At 45.5% G+C, this 21,402-nt stretch overlaps 1 protein-coding gene across 1 annotated transcript in view; it reads right to left on the minus strand.

Moving 5' to 3' along the window:
• ARHGAP31 (Rho GTPase activating protein 31) overlaps positions 1–20,926 on the minus strand; it is a 58,594-nt gene extending 37,668 nt beyond the window's left edge. Inside the window, exon 1 of the mRNA XM_051608496.1 lies at positions 20,812–20,926. Coding sequence (XP_051464456.1) covers positions 20,812–20,911 — 100 coding nt within the window. The 5' untranslated portion in view covers positions 20,912–20,926. The remainder of the gene's footprint in view (positions 1–20,811) is intronic.
• Between the last annotated feature and the right edge of the window lie 476 nt (positions 20,927–21,402).

The raw sequence follows: 21,402 nt of genomic DNA on the forward strand, positions 1-21,402 counted from the left end.
GGCTTATCAGAATCACTGACCCAGAAAGTCCACTTGAAAATCTCACACAAAAGTGTTTTCTGGGAGAGGCTCAGTTCTTCCTAGGCATCCACCAAACTAGAAAGACTGTCCCTACCCAAACTTCTAGCCAAAATCTGGATGCATGAACTAAAACCTTAGGAAGTGATTTAGGTCAGAGAGTGTTAATCAGACTCTTGAAGCAACCTTTTTGTTTGGTTGTCCTAAAAGTCTGCCTTGTACCAAAAGACCAGACTTCAGTACTCCTGTGCCTCGGAATATTTGCAACTGGATTTATGCTTTGTGGCTTGGTCTCACTTCTAATTCTTTTTTTTTCCTCCTGAATGGTTCTCTCATAACTAAATACCACAATAATGGCAAGAAGCTACCCAGAGGCCATCTGGGGAGAAACTGCATTATTTCTGGTCATTTCAGGGAAGGGAGGTTAGTGGAGGGTGGGAAGGGAGGCCTGGGTTCACTGGAAAAGATGTTCTGTTTGTTCACAGATCAGTTATGCCAAACTTCTTCGATTCCCTGCCTTCTGACTTCTTCCGTCTCCTCAGTTATACATTGGTTTATTTACCTTTCATTTTCATTTCACAGGGCACTCCATTTTCAGCAGAATTTTCTTCCCATGGTGACCAAATTCAAGCCCCACCACTGGTACCTGGACCAAGGTTTAAAATCCCTCTCCAACAAAAAGGCACTTGGATCTGGCATTTACGATTCAGGCCCGTATTTCCAACTGCAGTTCTAAACTAGATCAAAGACTTTTGTTCCTAGCTTTTGTTCCCAGATTTTGTTCCCTTCTCTGTTCCCTTGAAATGTCAGCAAACATGATGGCTTTGTTGATGCCGTCAGGGTGGTCTGACCACTTCCCACGCTGGGCATGCAGATTGGGTAGCTGTGGAGCAGTCAGCAATTCACTGGGTGTCTCCTCTAGGATGTTGCTGTTCCTCACACCAAGGCTGTGGCCTGAAGCAGCAACACTGCCATGAAATCAACAGAAAACAAATCCACCTCCAGCTGCCCTGGCTCACACAGGGACACACAGACTGTTTGTTCCAGACCAGCAGCTGCCAATCCTGCCAGGAGGGCAAGAAACCACACTGGGAACTCGGGGCTCTTCTCAGATATTGAGATGGATATCCATCCCTTCAGACATTCCCTGCTTTGTCTGGAGGAAGACTCAAAATATATGTATTTCTACTGCCTCCTGAGCCAACAGACTGCAAGGCTGTCAGAGCTCACAGCCCCCATAGCTGTTCTAGCTCTCTGCTGACTTCCAAGTGGAAATGGTTTCTCTCAAGCCCAAGTAGGGGAGACTTCAGCATTTCCTACCCCAAACACTTCATGTCACCTCCTCAGATGTCCCTGAGGTTTTCTGATGTGACCTGGGACCTCCTTGGCTACTAGCTGTTCCTTGCTCATCACTGGCTGCACTGCAGGGTAGGGGCCAGCAACACTGCAGGCCATCCTGACTTCAGTTGTTCCCTGCAAGGTTATGGTAGAGCCTGTGCAGAGCCCAGCAGGCTTTGCCTGAGCACTGGGAAGTACCCACAAAACGTGTCTGCCTGCTGTCACAGCATCACAGAGTGATTCACAGGAGGGATGGGGAAAAGGATCGCCTGTGAGTCAACTACCAACCACAGGCCATATTTCTCTGCCCCATCACAGGAGTCACTTTTAGCCTGCGCTAGCTGGGAAGGGTTGCCTTACCATCACCCCTCTGCCCACCTGAAGTGTTCCTACCAAGGGGGAATCCCCAGGGCTTCCAGGATGTTTGTGCTGCTCTCTCTGCTTTCTCCGCTAATATGTTGAAAAATATCAGCAGTGGCTTCTCAGCTGTTCTGTAACAAAGTGCTTGACTTCAGCCTGAAGAGCCCGAGTGGTGCTGCTCTACTGCACTTCCCTGGTAGCCATCACATTAATGATGTGATCATACTTAGGAATGAGCTGAGGCTCTTCCTGCTCTTTGCTCTGCACCTCTTCAGTTCAACCAATCTTTTCCTAACACAATGCTTTTTCACACTGCTTATTACTAATTCATTTTCTCAAATTACAGCAGAAAAGGGCCCTGGACAAAGAGGAATTTTGCAGCATGTCTCAAAAAATATCATGTTTGTCTGCAGCTTGGTGTCATTTAAGGAAGGTCATACTGTGGTCAAGCACTCTCAAAATAGACAATGCCTTGTCTTCAGGTCTCCAGAACCTCCCATCCAGGCACTGTCATCAAAGCTTTCAACTTGAGTGCTCTTGTTACATATCCAACCTCACCAATACTTTCTCAGCAGTCTGTCCCACAAGAGATTTAGACCAACACAATCTACTTCTCTTGGAATTGATACTACCACCACCTTCAGTGCCAACCACAGTCAATTACAGCAGTGCTGTTGACAAATCCACCTAAAATTTAGTTATTTTTTTTACTCTTGACACCAGTTGGGTCATAGTGCATTATTTGGACTTCCCTAGAGCTAATTCTCAGTTCAGTCTGGTGGCAACAGGGAAAGTGTGAGTGATGCAGAAGCACTTTGTCACAGGGGACATTCACCCGTACTCAAGTCACGTAGACATTTCTTTTGTTCTGCTGTTTCACCAACCTAAATCATAAGCCCCTTTATGGCTGGGGACACTTGCTGTATATGCAGATTTGAAGTACTTCCACATCAGTTGGCTGCAGCATCCCAGATTTATACTAGTGTCACTGAGGTCAGAAACTGGCCTGATGCCATGCAGCCTGTGCTTCTGGAGGAGCTCAATGGTAAAAGGCACTATGTGGAAATGGAGGCGAGGTGTCAGAGTGCTGCAAGGTGTTGGAAAAAGTTTTCAGAGCCTTAGGAACAAAATGAGGACACCCCTTCTCCACCACCACATGAATCCCTTATACTCCTTGTCTCACTGTGAGAAACCTCATGTGTTGGAGCATCATGTGAAAGGACACACATGAAGTACCAAGAGCCACATGCTCAGGAAGGCCTGTGATGTGATGTGTAGCCAAGGAGTATGTTCCTAAATGTACAGCTTGTACAGCCCTGCAGAATCCATTTTTTGCCACACAGCTCTGCGTGTTCCTTTCTACTCCATAGTTTCATAAACCAGCTGGGCAGGAGATAGCCAGTCAGGCCAGCTGTGCCTCTGTCCCACCTGAGCAAAGCAGGAAAGAGGCTGCAGGGAAACACACCAATATGAATGAATGAAGTGCAGACACAACTGTCATGGAGTACAGACCAATGCCCTAGTGCCCTGGGCACAGATGGTCCCATGTGGAGTTAGAGGCTGGTTTCACTGCAAGCATGGTACAGGCACCTTTGTGCACAGACACACATGCAGCATTCAGGCCATCCCAGGTTTTAGGATGGCTCTGGGTGGAGATGGAAGTCAGTTCTATGAATGCCACACATAATGCACTACTCTTGATCTGAAATGCTGAGCATAAATGCCAAGATTTAGCAGCACAGCCCAGCTGGAAACTGTTCCCTTGGTTTTGCAGTATACAAGCAGACAGTTGGGTAGATTAAGTCTTGTTGGACTCAGACTGGAAGGGGAGATGGCAAAGTGGGTGGGAGTCATAGTCAGGTGTATATCAGCAAGCTTGTCCCGCTCAGAAAATAAAGAAGTGTTAAAAAAGATAGAGATGTGTTCAGGGAATCTGCTTTTGAGTCTGGCTTGCCTGGCCATGACCTGAGACTCCTTTATAAATTGCATCAGGAAGGTAGCACTGGCCAACAAAGCATAACAGCTAATCACAAAATCCAAAGAATATCCATTATGTGCTCAACTAGTGACATTTTAAAGCCTCTAATTTTTTGCATCTGTAGGCTCCTGGCCTGTAGTATTCACTCTCCCTTCCCTTGGAGCCAAGCTAGAGACAGACTCAGATAAAAATCCTGCAGATGAATACCCCGGATTTCAGGGAAATTTAACTCAGGCGCCTGTACTTCAAATTCAACCCTGATCAGAGCAATCTGAGAAGAACCAGTTCAAAATGAGCTGGGCTCCAGACAGGCATCTCCCACTTCGGGCAGGAGACAGCAGAGGCCAGTGCCAGACCTCCAGAGGGTAATCCAAGGAGGCTCTTGAGATGTGGAAAACTCAGGTGCAACCCAAGTCAGCTTTGTCAACTTCCAGACCTCTGTAGACAACAGACACAATATCTTTTTCTTCTGATTTCTAGTTTTGTTGGGGAAACTTCTTCATTTTGGTTTCGTAGCACTCAGGTAACCTCAATGCTCTTTTACACAATGGCCTGGGCACTCCTGACAGGAATCTTTACAGAGGGTTGGACAAGAGGATTGGAAAAATATTAATTCAGGAAAAAGGAACATTATAACCTTGCTAGTGCAAAAGCAAACGCCATTGCACACTCACAAATTTAGAAGCAGCAACAGCAAAATCCTTTGAAAGAAAACAGCAGTGTTTTTTATTATTGCTTTATATGAGTTCAGAATGTTGCAAAGTTAAACAAAGCGGTTATAAAGCTGGGTATTTAAAAATACTTAATGTTTCACAGTCTCCTTTGAGTTGAATCAGGTATCCAAATATCTGGGGACTGCAAAATCCATCAGGAAGCACAGACAGATGAGACACATCAAGACAGGAAGGTTCAGGGCTGCCATTGCAGAGACAAGGAACAGCAGGAGCTTCCCACAGCTTCTTTTGGGTAAGGAATGTTAGTACTAAATGGATGTGTACGCTAAACAAAGAGAGGAAGAAAAAGAGAAGACTAAAAAAGGTTTTTGCAAGTCTCCTGCTGTTCTGTGTCTTTCTCACTTTGCTCTGATCTCTCTGTATATGTCACTGGCTGGCAGGATGACTGTTTCCTGCTTCATGATTTCATATTTAATTCTTTCTATATAAAAGGAATGTAAAGGAAATTATTACAAATGGTTTGGCCACACTGCATAAAGTCATTGGAAACTATTTCATTACCCCTGATGTTTTCTTTTTTTTTTCTTTCCCCCCCCCCCTCCTTTTTTTTTCCTCCTTTAAGAGAAAAGTTAGATGCTTTCCTAAACACTTTCCAGATTTGAGCTATTCACGGACTGCATGTGGAAGGCAAACACAGCCCAGGCCTGGAAGAAAGAGGCTCTCACACTGGACACCCCGGTAGCTTGGGGCGTTGCCGGCAGTGTCCTCAGCAGCTTTTCCTTTCAGAGGGCCACTGCTGCATGGAAATGCTTTGGGTGTAGCAATCCTGTGCTCATCCCACAGGCACTTTATGAAAGAGGCAACTGTTCCATGTTGGGAATTCAGAGAAACCTCTGGCCAGCAGCGGCTGCTGGAGGCGCCCTGATTAAAGCCCCATTGTTTTGCCCTCTCCAGCAGTCCTGCTAAACCCCTCCCTGATGAAGCCCTTGTCTGTCCTGCGGTTTGGGAAGAGGCAAATAAGTAAATACTGGGAATAACAGAGATTGGGGGAAGCAAGGAAAGAGGAAACAACAACAACAACAAAATCTTCTAATGTACTATGTTTCTTCCAAGGCAAATGCCAAGGAGCTGGGTTTCTGGGCTATGTTTTTTTTGTCCTTCTGACTCCTGGATCTTGCTGTACTAAGGGCTTTGAGGCACTAACAAACACATTGCAAACACAAGAAGGGGTGTTGCAGGAAAAGGGCGTTGAGATCATACTTAATCAAACTTCCTTACATTTTGATAGCTACAGTGCTGCCATATAACTCAGTCATCTCCTTGCCTTTGCAGTTCTCTGCAGCCAACACAGCTGAGCCACACAATTCAGGCCAAGACCTGTATCCTGCTGTTAGTACATTGCTGATGGGCTTCAGAGGGGGAAAAAAAAAAAAAAAAGCCAGGCTAAGTTCATTTCCTTGTACAGGTCTATCACAACGGAGGACAAACTGTATGATCTAAAAGCAGGAACTTATTGGAGACTGTAAAATTACAGAAGTTTTGATTCACAGCACAAGCTTCCAAAGCAAAGGACACTGAGGCACCACATGCCCTCAGCAGGCAATGAAGCTGAGCACATCTAAATGTTAAGTATCGCAAGCTTATCCAAGAGAGACAAAGTTGCTCTTGCTCACACCCGTAGACTTTAGAACCCATCAGAGACTGAAGCTCATTTTAACACCAGCTAAGACTCCAAAAGGGGAATGAAAAAATATAGTTAGCTGATGAAAAAATGCATAACTTGGAATGCAGTTAACTCATTGACATCTCCTTGCACTTTCCAAAACTCAGCTTGTTTCAAGGGCTGCAAGGAGCCAGAAATATTTCCCTCACCTCTCGCCCTGGCTCAGTTTTGGGTGAGAATCTGGAAGAGAAGTTTTGGATAATGAGAGATGTTGGCACTGTGAGCATCTCCATGGTTTCTGATGAACGCTATCCCTATCTATCCTTCAGCCATCTGCACTCTTCATCTGCCCTACCCCTACTACCAAAATTGCCAGGATTTTGAATTTTGGTCCTGCTTACAGCCCTCCCTCTTCTGCCATTTATTGGCAGTCTCCAGTTGTTCCAGTATGGTCAGTTTTGCTGTCAGACTAGTTTTTCCAACCTTTCCCTCCTCCATTTCAGGCATATTGGGATTTCCTCACATGCTTTCTCCACTTGCCTTTGTTCCCTTTCCACATTAATCCCCTCTTGTCTCCTTTTTCATTTCTCTGCCACACTTCCTCCAGCTATTTGGATGCGTTATAACTACCTTCTATCAATAACCTAAGTTTGGGCCTGGTCCTAAAAGCAGAACCAATTTGCTGCCATTGAGTTGTAAGGAGCAGTCCCTCCCATGAGTCAGTCATGAACCATGTCCCATGGCATGCAAAGTGAAAGCTGTGTCATTGCATACACTCCCTTCCAAATCAGAACCCATAAAATGAAGACTGCAGTCTTGCAGAAATTCTTTGCAGCACGTTTCTTCTTTTCTATTTTTTTTTCTTGTTTTGTTTTTGTTTTGTTTTTGCAAGATTAGCAGAACTAAAGACAGCAACCTGGACAAATTCCAGTTTAGGGTAATCTCTTCTGCTATTTCAGATAGATGCTGCATTGTTTTTCCATTTCCTAGACCCAGAGGTTAGTTGGTAAATGTCTGTCATGCTCTCTTCAAAACTAAAAAATCACGCACTGGGGCAGAGGCCTCACTAACTCAAAAAGAAGTGCAAACAGCCCTCCTCACTAGGCATGTAATGCCACCTCGGTGTTCCTCATACCTCCCTCTCAGGCTCTTGGTATGGGGCCTGCCTGAGAGGGGCAAACTGGACAAGCACCAACTTTTTCTGCCCTCACTGTAATCCAATGGGGCACCCCCAACAGCAGCAAGAGCCCACTTTTCAGCACTGGGTGATGAAATCATCTGAGACCCTTCAAGTTTAAGAACATTAATAAAACAAATAATAATAATACTGAGAACTCTGTAGGAAAAAGAAGATTATACCAGCATCATTTAATCACTGAGGCGACTAGGATGTAGAAAAAGGAGTGTCCTAAGGTCTCTCACTGAGTCAAGCAGTGGCAGAAGCAGAGCTTGCCATAGCCTGGTCACCAAACCAGGGATGTAGGAAAATAAACTGGGGGGTGCAAAACTTTCGTTTCACATATGAATGTCCACACTCCCTTTTAGCCACCAGTCACTGCCGCAGCACAGGGCATGGAGTGGACAGCACTGCCCAGGGCATACATGGAGCTCATCCCAATATTTCAGACAACCATGCCACTGGTAGCTCACAGAAGTGCTCAGCCAAAACTGCTGACACGTGTCAAATCCCCCAGGCAGCATTACTGGCCTGGCCAAGTGAGTTTGAGGAGACATCTGGCCAGGGACACGGAGCCCACGTGCTCGGGGCCGGCCTTTTTCTCCCCAGGCCAGGATAATTGGACATTGTTTGGGCACTGAATTGCTGCTCTGTCGGGCTGCAGGCTTGTCTCATACGGACAAGCTAATTAACATGCAAACTGCCAAGGGAACAAGAGGGTCAGAGATGGCCCTCACCCTTTCTTCTGCCCCATAATAAACAGGAGGTTTGTGTGCAACCACAACACCCTGATGCAGGAAGGGGAGAATGGATGGGGAAGGGGAGGGAAAGGGAGAAGCTTCTTGAATAATTCCCAAACAAACCCAAATACAGGAGCCCTCATCAAACATGGGAGAGGATTTTGCTGCCACAGCCAGTTTTTTGTTTGCAGTCGGTTCCCTCTGAACTTGTGAGCAGCACCCAAAGCTGCCCAGGGACCCCAGTGGTACACGAGGCCATGCTCAGTGCCTTCTCTCCCTTGTCCCGCATCAGCCAAGGCCTCACGAAAGCACTGCAGAGACAGGACTACACTGAATGTTCCAATCTCCACACTGGGGTCTCCATGAGGAAGAGCAAGCAGCACTATTGCTATCAGCCTCTTTTCAAAGAGGCAGAAGTGGGGAAGGGATAGAAATAAGGCACTTAACAAGCTAAAATAGCTTTCCTTAAGCACAAGAATTGATGTCAGGTGCACCTGAACTGTCCCCTGAATCACAACTAGACAGAATCTTTTCATATCCTGCAAACATTCTCTGTCAAGAGGTAGAAACACATTTTTCTGATTTTTTTCGTTCTCCCAAAGAAAACATGCCTGTATCTTTCCCCTTTTTCTACCAATGCTCACTTACATTTGCTTCATAGGTATATAATGTTGCAAAGCAAAGCTTTGCTATCACCTTTTGTCCATCTGCTAAATCCTTCCACCATCGTGCACTAAGTTCAAATCTGTAGTAAGAGATGCATGAAAGATCCCAAGTAGGGAAACATGATTAGGGCAGGGATAAGCCTCCAAAGCCCTTAGGATCTAGAGCTGCAGCTCATGTCTGTCTTTAATGCCCAAAAGCTAACATCAATAATTTAACAAGCGCCTTACATCCTGAAATATTTCACAAACTGTAAAAACAAGACTCACTCCACCCACCTCTAGGCTGGGAGGTGGCAGCTGTTGAGCTGGGCAGAGCCACGCTATGTGACAGCTTAGGACACTGAGTGAAAAAAAACCCACAACAAATCATGGCTCCAGCTGAAATTGCTTCTGGAAAGGGAAGGACACAGTACAGCATGTACATGTGTAAAAAAGTCCTCTCCGCTAGTAGCACAAGATAAAAGAGAACTTCTTTAAAGGATGGGGGCCCTTGTTTTACACTATGCCCCAATGGTAAAATTTCCTGAAATGATACCAGGGCAGCAACTTGACTGAACTGATACTATGCTTGCCATCTTCTGAATCACCTACCCAATTCCTGCAGCAGATTTTTTTGGGCAACTCCCAGTCAAGCACTAACCAGACATAAACCTGCTTAGGGTATAATTGCTGCAAGCACAGCTTAAGGCTGAACAGCAGCCCGCTTATGGAGCTGCCATGTTTAAGAGCCTAAGCAGTATCCAGTTAATCTTCTCAAATCCTATTATTGCAGCAGAGTGACAGATGGGTGTTTTAGCAGGCTAGAAATGAGGACTAATTAGGACTCCTAGACCTTCTTTGTATTTATTACACTGGTTCCTTCCCTGCCTCTGAAGCACGTTGACGAGACCTGCTGGGGGGCTGCTTCCACTGCCAGGCTCTGCCTGCCACCCTGAGGACAGATCTCCTCTGCCAGGCTGATCTAGGGACAGGGCTGCAGGAGGATGTCTGGAGGGGAACCCCAAATCAAAGGTCTTGGGATCCAGAACTGAATTTCCTGACTCAGGCCCCATTTGTAGCTCTACACAGCAAACTTTGGGCAGTAGTAAGTGATGGGCACTCACTGTTGAGCCAGAAAGGAAGAATAATGGGCTCAATATATCAAAACCAGCTCTTCCCATTTACTTCTTTTAAGCCTGCCTTACGCTCTGACGCTTGATATATTGACTTTGGCAACATGTGCATTCTGCCATCCTGGCAATATAGTTACTGAAATGGAGGGGGGGGAACACCAAAACACCCAACCAAGTAAGGGGAACGGAAAACACTTGAGAGAAGGGAGAATCCTCCGTGTCCCCTCTGTAACCCTGAGCTGTTGCCTCAGGCCAAACCCTATACTCCTTTTAGAGCTTCCAGGACATTTGTTTTAACTTTTTCGCTGCATTCCTCTACCTTGTTGTACTTCTCATTTCCAGCCAGGACTGGAAGGGAGAGAAGAGAATCACAGAAGGAAGTCTGTTGCTCTGTTTTCCTGGCTAGATTAGAAGCAGAAGATGCAATAAATCTCTCATGAGAGAGTTTGTTCTCATTTAGCCTCTCGTGTATCTGAAACTACCTGACCAGAGCAAGGGTAAGGAAAATGCAATACAAAGTGGAGCACACTAGGAAGATAAAAAGAGAAAGAGCAAAATGGTGAAGCTGTTCCCCTCTCCGCTTTTGCATAAGAAAGCAATTCAGTCCCGCTGACAGCTTATTTACTTCACACAAATTGCAGCAGAGACACGAGGGATTCCAGAAGGAGGCTCACCCTGCCTGATCACACCGCTGAACTTCCTGAGGTGTGACTGCCATCACCAGCAGCAGCACCATAATGAGAGATGAACAGAAAAACAAGCACTAGTTGCGCCTGGAGAGAAGGGTTTTCCACAGGCTGATTTGCCCTGTTGTGCTGCCAAGCCGCCTGTCTGCAACAGGACCGAAAGTCAGATTTGCTGCTAGAGATGGCAAATACAGAATCCTTACAGTTATCAAAAATACCCTAACTGAAAACATTCAGATCCAGATAAACAAACGCCTCCCTTTTCTGTGAGTGTTCCGAGTTTGCTAAATCAGCATTTTTTTATGAGCCATTGAATATAGATGGTGAGATCAGGCACAGATCTAGCCTGGATTTTTCAGCCCTGCATCCCACATGTAAAGTCTGAGAGCTCATCAGCCTCTTTCAGAAAAAAAAAAAAAAAAGGCAGCACCAATGCTGCTGTGTTTGGTAAAAACCACAGTGGTATTTTTTAAATAAAGTTTGCACTGGAGAGTCTGACCTGTTCTCCTGTCTAACACTCTGTAGGAAACAAGTTAGACAACTTGGTTACAGCAGGAATGTCTCCTGGACCATTGGATGGTCAATCCTATTTTAGAGATGCAGGTATATCTTCCCTAACTGTTTTACCATGTGACAGTATTTAATCACATTATAAAACCAAATGTACACACATTCCCAGATGAGAGAAAGCAAAGAAAAGATATGAGATGTAAAGAGAGCTTTTGGTTGTGGGTTTAGTTTTTGTTCTTTCTTTAACAGTTCTGTGTTTTACAGAACTAAACAAAGCCTCTTGTTCCAGATGATAAATCTTCAAACTGCTCCTGGCCCCAGAGAGCACAGGAGATAATAGCATTTCCAAAGGCATTTAGTTAGCTGAGCCTTGAGTGTAGAAGAGGGCAAAGAGAGGAGCTGGAGATAAATGGCTATGAACCCAGCTCAGCTGCTCAGGGCATATTTCTGAGAGCAGCAGCCACAGCTGAGAATCCTGCACGGGGGTGCAAATTCTCCCCCTCTTTGCCCAAGTCCCCATACTGGAGAAGGGCACAGTCACTGCAGTCACTGCAAAAGAAAGAATTCTGGCCGCAAGCCCCCCAGTCTGGTGCACAGTACCTTTGGAGGGGCTGTACAACTACCACCTGAGAAAGGTGTGCTGCTTCACAGCATTATTAGTCAGTTTTCTATTAAGCCAAGGCTCTGCAAAGCTTTCATCAGATGCAGCATATCAGCATACGATATAAAGCATACATTAATTTGTTTCAGCTGGCCAGCAGCAAGACTGCAGCAGCCTTTTATGAAAAGACAATTTGTTTTCAGCATTAACCAGGGGAAAAAGGATCCTTAATGCTGTGCCACATTAGTTTTTGACTGAAATTGCAAGCCTAGGCTGGGAGACCAAGGCAAATTTCTGAAACTATATAAATTACTAGGAAGATCATAAAAATTAGGAAACGTGTTGCCAGCAGGTCGAGTATGTGGTAATTCTTCTCTGCTCAGCTGGTAAGCCCACACCTGGAGTCCTGTGTCCAGCTCCAGGCTCCCCAGCACAAGAAAGACACACAATTCCTGGAGAAAGTTGAGCTTGGGGCCACAATGATTAAGGGACTGGAACACCTCTCCTATGAGGAAAGGCTGAGAAGGATAAGAGAAGGATCACAAGCTGTTTTATCATTGTGTGCAAATACCTGATGGGACTTAATGAAGAAAAGGGAGCCAGGATCTTCTCAGTGGTGCCCATTGACAGGACAAAAGGTGAAATTAAAACCCGTGAAATTCCATCTGAACACAACTTTTTTTTTACTGTGACAGTACTCAAAGGCTGAATCAGGTTGCCCAGAGAGATAGTGGAGTCTCCATTTGTGCGGATGTTCAAAACTCAGCTGGACACTGTCCAAGGCAGCCAGCTCTAGCTGACCTTGCTTGAGCAGGGAGTTGGTCTAGATAATCTCAAGAGCTCCCTGTTCATATCAAGAATTCTGTGATTTTGTAACGTTTTCTGCTGCTGTTAAGGTAACTCTCCCCATATTCACATTAAATTACCTAAGTCCAAGTGGTCATCCAGTCAACTTATGCTTGGAACTGGGGCTGTCACACACAGCACCAGCTGCTGGCACCAAGAGGGAGGTAGGCTGGTTTGAACCTAGGCCAGGCTGCTGCTCCCAAATGGGAGGACAGCAACTGAAGCAGAAAAACTGAAGACAAGTGCAAAAAGTGTGGGTTTTGCTTTATCCCTCTTGGTGCACTGTTAAGATCAAAAGTGCCTTCACTGTGCTGAAAAGGGGGAATCTAATTGAGCTGCAGGGAGGAGTTCAAGGCAGAAGGGTGAGACAGAAGAAGACTGTCCACTTAAGTGCCAAAAGACTTGCAGCGTTAGGGACTAAAGTCTTTGCTCTCACACACAATGCTAGCCTTGATTTGGCACTTGAGTGAGGGTGAAATTTAGTATTAGTGTCTATAACTTCATTATATGCAAGGGTCTAGGCATTTGCCAACAGGGTAGGTCTCAAGCCCATTGTAAGTATTTTCATATCTGCAATCACACTGGTGCACAAGACCAGGAAAGTCTGCTTGTGGTTTCAGAGCAACATAGAAAACAAGAGGGTTACATTATTGCATTAAGTATGAAAGTTAGTAATACAGCCAGCACAGTTGCCCCACATTATTTAATTTAACACTGAATTCAATTTATAGTCTTTGTCTGTGTTCATTGTAAACACATTGCAGATTTTGTTGTTCTTGTTGGCAATGCAGAACACATTCACTGAAGTTATCAGCAGAAAGGCTGAAGGCTCTGGCATATGAACAAAGGACAGCTGGGTCTGGAGGCCCTGGTGATGTATGGAAAGTAGACACTATTAAGAAACTAGCAGCACTAGTTGCCCTTAAAACAACCAGTAGTGGAGATGATGAGCAGCTTTCGTATTGTAATAGGGTATCTGTAGGTTTCCATGTCAAATTTCTAAGTGTATCTGGCACCTTGTTGGTGGTTCAGGGCTGGAGACCGACACTGGTATCTCTCCATCCTGTAATCACCCTCCATTTGTTTTTCACACTTTAGCAAACTTCATGCAGCATGGATCAGAGATCCAGCTGAAGCAGCAATCTGGGCAGAGCATCTGACAGCCACCCCACCCCAAGCCCTTCAGAACAGGACTGGCTATACCATTATTGACAGGCTGGTTTTATTTCCCATACTACAGTTAAAGGAGAAACACTGGAACATAAATTTTTGGCACAACCCTGTCTGCCTGCAAATGTTGCTGCTGTAGAACTGTGTTATACATGGCAAAGCCTGAGTTACCGAGGCAGGTGTTCTAGTATTTTGTTTGTGTCAATAGCTCTCGAAACTAGAACAAGGCCTACACCAAAACTTTGGAACCAAGCACTGCAGACAATTGGAGATCTCCCAGACTGCTTGCTCATTGTGTCTATATCATTCCATGTTCTACAACCACCTAGTGCAGAGGCAGCATTTCAGCCACTGCAGGTGTTTTGTTGAACCTTTGAAAGCTGTGATGCCACAAGCAGTGAAGTCCCTACTCGTTGGTTTCTCAAGTCCAGATGAAATCAGCTGTTACTAACAAAGAGAAAACATTTGCTAAATCAAGATACTTTTTCTAATTGAGAATCTGCAGGCAAGACATGTGCTTCATGCTGTTCGCAGGGGGTGGGGAGAAGACAAGATCAAAGTGGGGCTTAGTGCATGGAAATGACACGTGTGACTCCTGCAGTGCTTGGGAAGAGAAATAAAAAGCAGGAGACAGCCTGGGAGAGCTCTCTGCTAATCACACAGTGCTAGCAATGGAAACTCAGAACAGAACAAGGAGCTGTGCTTGCAACATGAATGTTTAACTGCAGGAGCACTGTGCCACTAAGTCACAAAAATCAAGCTACTTTGAACCAGAAGCAGAATGAGGAAGTAAGACAAACATCATCCAAAACAAGGAGGAACATCAGAGTAGCAGAAGCAGCCAGATGGCTTCTGCTCCTGTTTTTCCCATTGTCTTGTTGCTCCCACTTTGTTGCCATAGAGGCCGTTATCTGGGACTCATAACGTGATGTTCCACTTGTGAGAGCAGGTGGAGGAAAAGCAACCTTTATGTTTATTAATAATTTCCCCACACACTATCCATTTTGGTAGCAGAATTTCTCACTCCCCAGTCTACTGGACATGCCTTAGCAGACTCTGAAAGACCAAGGAACTGCTTTCCCCTCAAGCCTGTCCCAGCTCCTCCACCTCCCAATTCATAGACTCAGTCCTCAGAGCCACTCTGCCACAGCTCTCCTCCACTGCACAGTAATACAGCCTCCCTTCTTTTGCCCCAGATTTCAGAGCCCAACTATCCCTTTTGCTCCTGTCACAAAGACGAGGGGATGCAGTCTTAAGTATCCACACAGGCTGCATGAATACAGCCAAGGATAGCCTCTGCAGAGCGCAGGTCATGGGGCTGCTTAGTATATTGGCAGGGTGAAAACGTAGACCAGACTACAGCAGCACATCAGATTAAAAAGAGGAGAAATGCATTTCAAGCCAGTCCAAGCAGTTGTTCTTGTTGCCTTCTCCTCCAAGCCCCTGCTGCTTGCTTCCTTGCAGGAAGACAAGTGATTGCATAGCCTCAGAGTGAGGTAGGTCAAGGAAGAGATCTGGACTGAAAGCAGCCTGGCCTCAAAGAGAGAAAAATGTTTCTTTTCAGCTCAATCAGTTCTTGGGACAGAAATCCTCAGTGCCACAATTTCTAATGTTCAGAGCAGGATGAATGCAGTTCTTCACTGTTCTGCAGCAGATTAAATGACTGTGTGGGATTTTCATTTTTCTGAGTGGACATTAAAAAAAAAAAAGGGCCTTGTCTTTTCCTCCACATTGCCACTAATTATCCTTCAGCAGTTTTCCCAGGACTTCCTGCATGCACTCCTAACCAGAAGCACCTACCCAAAAGCATGGACGCGCACTTCACTTCAAAACATCAATGCAGAAAAAGGAGCTTAAAAATGTACTAAGTGGACACAAATGCATCTTTGCAGGGTAGACATTTCCATGTGCTATGGGCTTCCATGCACCCTCAAGCACATCCCTGCATGCTCTCATCCCACAAAAGCATGCAACTGAACATATACAAGTGTGAGGAAATAAAGCCACACGACCTAGAAAAGCTGCTTCTCATCTGGGTAGCAGGTTTAACAACTGGATCCAAACAGAACTTATTTTCGAAGGAAACCGCTTTCTTTCTGAGTGACCGGTCTCCTCATCCATCTCAGTGCTGACGAAGCAGCTTCACAATGACGCACATAGCATCAAAATAAGGCAGAAGGTAGGATGCTAAGGGGCTGTACCCAAACAGCCAAAGAGTATCCAAGAACGCCTTTCCTTTATACAAAGCATATTACCACTGAGTTACTGTGGCTGTTTTCCCTCAGAAATACTTGAGTATGCTACAGTAAAGTCTTGACCTACTGCAGTGCTCAAAAGTGGTTAAGATCCTGCTTGGGAAGCTAGTACAAGCCAGAGCTCCCGTATTTTTATGAAACCACTAACACTAAATGAAGATTTTCCTTACTCTTTCATTCAAATGCAGTTGTGACAAGGCAGAAGTAGTCATTGCACAGCCACACAGCATAGAAGAGTATAATGTGGGATGCCAATATTGTTGTCTCCTTCCCCATATTACAATCCAGAGGCTTGTAAGGGTTTCCTCACCCACCTCCTTGCACTACGTTTGCAGACAACAGCTCCTTTTCCCTCAGGGAGTGCTGCTGGCTGGCCTAACTCTGTGCCACAGCAAGAAGGATCCTCAAGAGGAGAGTATGAGGCAGGTGAGGGCTTCAAAGCTCCGCAAATGAAGCAACTCTGTTTCTACAGCAAATAACAAACACAGCCAATAAGCAGCATTAGGGAAAGAGATTGAAAGTGCTTTGGGTGCCACAGGCTCAGGATGAGAGATACTGAGGGAGCTGTGGAGAGTGTGGGAGGGGGTTAAGGGGAAAAGCTGACTTCATTGTATCCCAACCAGACAACATCAGGCAGGAAACAGATGTGCAAGAAACCACAGAGGGGTACAGCAACAGCAGAATTAACTCTCCAGCAAATAGGGGAAGCTAGGACTCAAAGAGCTGACTCTAAGAACAAGGTGTCTAATCTGAGATTGGCTTTTTGCAGTCCTGGAAGCACCTCGTATCCCAACATCTAGACATTATCATACTAAAAATGAAGGAAATAATTCAGCCTTTCTCCAAGTCCTACCTGACTCTAAGCAAATGAAGCAAAGGTAGGTCTGAATAAGTAACACTTCCTATGCAAAAGTCTGGATTATCTTTTACCAGCACGATCAATTTTTGTATAGATGGCACATCAATTTCCATTTAAAAAAAATGGAAGTTATATCCGGTTGTGTACATGAAATCCCAGTCTGAATCTCCCACAGTTAGAAGCACTGAGAATTTTAAAACTCCATTTTAACTTAGTCCCTCTCGCTTTAACAGCTTTGACTTTTTCAGCACCCTCTTACAACACTTCTTTGATTTAACCAGAAACAAGACTACTCTTTGTGACTGTGTTCTTAAGCAATTCAGACTGTTCTGCCCCAACTAAGGTTTCTGCACAGCCTTGAGTCTTAACTTCTCTGCTGGCCCATCCATCACTAGAATATTATCCTGCTGTTATTACAGGAACCTGGGGCCTGATGTGCAGCTCCCAGTAACTTCAGTAGGGGCAGTAGGTGCTTTTCTCCTCTGGAAACCAGGCTGGTTATCGAGAGGCCAAAAATACATTCTAATGTTAATCCTTCAGGGCTAATATCTGTCAGCTCCACTGAACCTGTACAACACTTTAATAAAGTTTGACACAGGAAAATGTTTTAGTAGAGGAAATTAGCACTAGCTTCCTCCTTCATGGGTGCCTATCCATGCCCAAAGCCTAAGACTACTTTCTAGTGAAGCTGGCACTCCAAAAGATCTCTTGCCTCCAAGTGTGTACTCAGTGCTGATAGCAACAGAAGAGAGACTTTGTGAAACCAGACAATTTATATTCATTGGTATTGCCAGCCACCATTCTTTTTTGTCTTATGTGAGTTTGTCCACAAATACACTGCTATTAAAGTAATTGTTTGAGAATTTTAGTGGGAAGGAAGAAAAGTTTATTTTCCCCCAAGTTTCTAGCCTTCTTGCCAGTAGAAAGACTTGAAAACATAACTCAGATGGACACTGATGTTTCAGAGAACAGAAAGCAGGAAAATAAACCAGCACTGATTTTTATTTTAGCTCATGATTTTTGTGGCCTGAGTCATGATTTTAAATGCTTGGGAGCACTGATAGCAGTCTGCCCCCATAAGGAGGACGACCAGTCTCTATGTAGAGACTGCCAGCAGGAAAAGGCGCCAAGTAGGGTCAAATGCAGCAGTGACAGGAACTGACTTGAAGTACAGTAAATTTAACACATCTGACCTTCGAACCAGCCAGCAGACAGCAACATCTATCCGCCACCACTGACATGGGTGGGATCTGAAGAATCAGCTTAGGGCTAAAGGCTTTGTATCACTTTTTTAATCTCCTGAGCTACCCCACTGTACCTGCTACAGTCTTTCCATCTACACTGCTCCTAAATACTTTGTAGTTGTGCCACAGCTTTCATTGTATTATCATAAAGCTCTTTATAACAGAGACTTAGGTACATCTGTCTGGTAAGGGAGACAGCAGGATCTTTTCATCCTTCACTGAAACACAGCCATCTCTGAAATGGACCTTAGCAAGTTATTAAACAGTTAAATGACAGGAGAGGAAATGCTGATACCTTGAACAGAAATAATTCTCTCCACTGGAATTTGGCAATGACACAGGGACTAAGGTCCTTGCAGAAAGCGCAAGCTGCACTTCAACAACCACAAGCATGTAAAGGACTCAAGTTGTGCCTCTCCTCCACAAAGCACTGCACAAGTAGCACAGCACCCCCTGACTGTAACGGCCATGTACTCATCCAGAAGGAAAAATGCCAAATCGTCAACACTAGCCTTGGCCATTCCCTGTGCTCCCTCTGCCATCCGCAGCACCAGCAAAGCAGATCTCTGCTTCTTTTCTTACTGCAGGGTGGTGTAAAGCAAACCTGACCATGAAATCACAACCAATCTCCCTTGCATCCTGCCTGTCCTACAGTCTCTTTCCTTTTCCAGTTAACCCTTGTGGGTGCATTTTGAAACCTGCTTTCACAAAGATCCACAAGAAAAAGTTTTCTGGACAGCAGACGGAGCGTCCTCCCCCTCCTCATCACTCCCAGATACCATGAACAATCTTGCATCTTCATTGCTTCCAAGTAGGGAACAACTAGAGCCTGCATCCCACCAACTGAACACATAGCACTATCTAAAGCAGCGAGAAAGTTGCTGCTTTACATCTCTACCAAAGCCTCTGCTTGGAGGAGCACTGGCTTGTCACTGGAAATAATTCTTAGCAGGACAATTTAACTGTTCCCAAATCAAGTATCTCTCATACCCTAAATGCTCTTCTAATACTGTTTTATAGTTACAGGTTGCAAGTTAGTGATGTCCTGGTGACATCTGAACTTTTATTTCTTCCCAAAACATCACTTTGGCATACTTGGTCACTTTTCTGTTCCTGAGAGCCCTACCAGCAAAAAAAAAAATTATCCTCTCTAATTCTCTCACTTCTCTCCCTGTCCACATGAAGTGAATTGCACCAATCTAACATACACCCTTCCCAATAAACCTATAACAATTGAGTCTTTCTTTTCTAGATCCCATGGCACTGGGCAACTGGATGTGCTATTCAGCAAATAGCAGGGCTGCAGAAAGGGAAAGGAACTTCACATTCTCCCCCACTGCTCCTCAGTACAGAAAGATAAGTAGATTGGAACTGTGAACCATCCCACAAAAGAGTCTTGAGACAATGTCCTTCTTTCTTGTGCCCAAAAAAAACTGTTAAAAAAACTATGGGATTTTGGGAAATAAATGTTGGTGTTCTGACCTTATTTCAACTGCAGTAACTATTTTTCTCGCTTTAAAATCCCTCTTGCTGCTTCAGCTGAACATACCGCCTGTGCCTGCCTTCCCTGCATTGTTTTTCAGTGTTCCTGTAAACAGCTGTAAATTGTTCCTCCACCATGGCAGCTCATGTTAGCACCGGATGGAGATTATCTGTTTGTACCTCACACTGAAAAAGTCATATCACTTCATTCTCTTATTTTTACCATTTCAGTTCAACTGCCATTAAGGTCTATATAAGTTAGAAGATTCACTAATTGTTATAGACGAGTCACAATGAAATTGAATGACTGGTTTTCCCCCATAGCTGAATAAATGCACATACATAACAACGTAGCTCAGTGATATATGTACTGCTGTCTTCACTGTGCAATGGAAAGGTCTACTGTTACGTAGCCCATCCTTCTGCCAGTGCAGTTCCACGCTGTACTTCATCAGCCATGCTCATCAGCAAATGAAAGACCTGATTGTACAGCCCTTCCTGTACAAAGCTGACACTGCTGCTAGAAGCTTTTTCTGCTTAGAGTAGCCTGACATTGGCAAAAGTTAGTCAATTCAAACTGGAACATAATGCTAAACCTGTAACATAATGCTCATGTCAGGAATGGTAACAGGCATGTATTTATGTTTCCTCTTGCTAAGCTGCAGGTATTTTTGTGTGCCAAACTTGCAACTGCTTCTCTTTCATCCAACCAACTCTCTTTAAGAAAAATTGTTCTGCTCCTTCCCTCATCCAGGACTGACCATTTCAAGCGCACGATCATCTGATCTTTTTGCAGGTACCTCTTGTCTGAGCTACCATATTCTCCTCCAATATCTGGTGGCATGGCAGTCAGGGGGAGGAGGAGAGAAGAGAAAGATAACAGGCAGGGTAGTGAAAATACTAGCTCAGTTGCCCCCGACACCTCACACCCATCCCTACTCCACCCCAACCCCCAGCCTCTATCCTGTCTCCATCCAGCAGTGAAGGGACAATATGGGAAACTGTAGTGGAGACCAGGAGGGGGAGATGGGATGTTCCCAGTTCATCTCTACAGCCCAGTTCTGATTTCTGAAACTAGCTTCCCTAAAAGCCTGATATCCCTTTCCACAGCCAGGTGGTTGGGAAAGGACACCACAACGTACAGTGGGCCGCCTCTGTCCAGACTTAGGCAGCCCCAGAGCCCTAGCCCAGTCCTTTCCCCACACACAGCAGTACTCATGCAAGGGTCATGCAGATGTGTCACCAAAGCCATCTTCCGATTGTTCATTCATTGTGAGCAACTGGGCGGTGACTCCACTTCCCGGGATCAACCAGCTCCAGGTTGTCTAGCCCTCAGCCTTGGGAAAGGTCCTGTTTGTAGTCCTACCAGTAAAAAAAGGGGGAACGCACGCTCTGCTTCTCTGCTAACAGAGTGAGAATAAAGAGGCATTTACCATCCTGCCCAGAGCTCTCCAGATACTCCGTCAGGTCGCAGCCAAAGGCGCTTGCGGCTCCCTTCCTCTTGAGTTTCTGCTTGGCTCCCTTGTTCTTCATGAGGGTAGTCCCAAAAGAGGTTCACCCCCCTCCTTCCTTGCCCCCCTCCCCCCAGCCCAGCCTCACGCTGGGTGACAAAAATCTTCCTCTTCTCAGATCACCACCCGTGTCCCGCTCCCAAGGAGCAACATCGGGGGTCCCGTACAGCGTCCAGCTGGAGAAGTAAACATTAATCCCCACCAGATGTTGGGTTGCTTCTGTGTCAGAGGAAGGTCAGGACGAGAGGAGGCTACCCAGCCGACAGCAGCAGCAATCATAGCCCGAGCCCGGAAGGGTTCTCATCAGAGGGAAGTGGGTGGTGGACGGGTGCCCACATCGGAGCTGGCAAGTTGGGGGCTGGCAATGGTGGAGGGAACGTCTTTCCCTCAGCGCAGTCCTGGGACCCTCCACGGCCACCTTCTGGGGTTTGTCAGCCACGCTTGTTGCCACTTCCAGCTGAAAGCGTCCCAGTCTGCCTGGTCTTCCTTCTCTTGGCTTTTGGAGGAGACTGG

The sequence above is a fragment of the Apus apus genome, chromosome 1, assembly GCF_020740795.1.
Source record: "Apus apus isolate bApuApu2 chromosome 1, bApuApu2.pri.cur, whole genome shotgun sequence".
NCBI classification, from domain to species: domain Eukaryota; kingdom Metazoa; phylum Chordata; class Aves; order Apodiformes; family Apodidae; genus Apus; species Apus apus.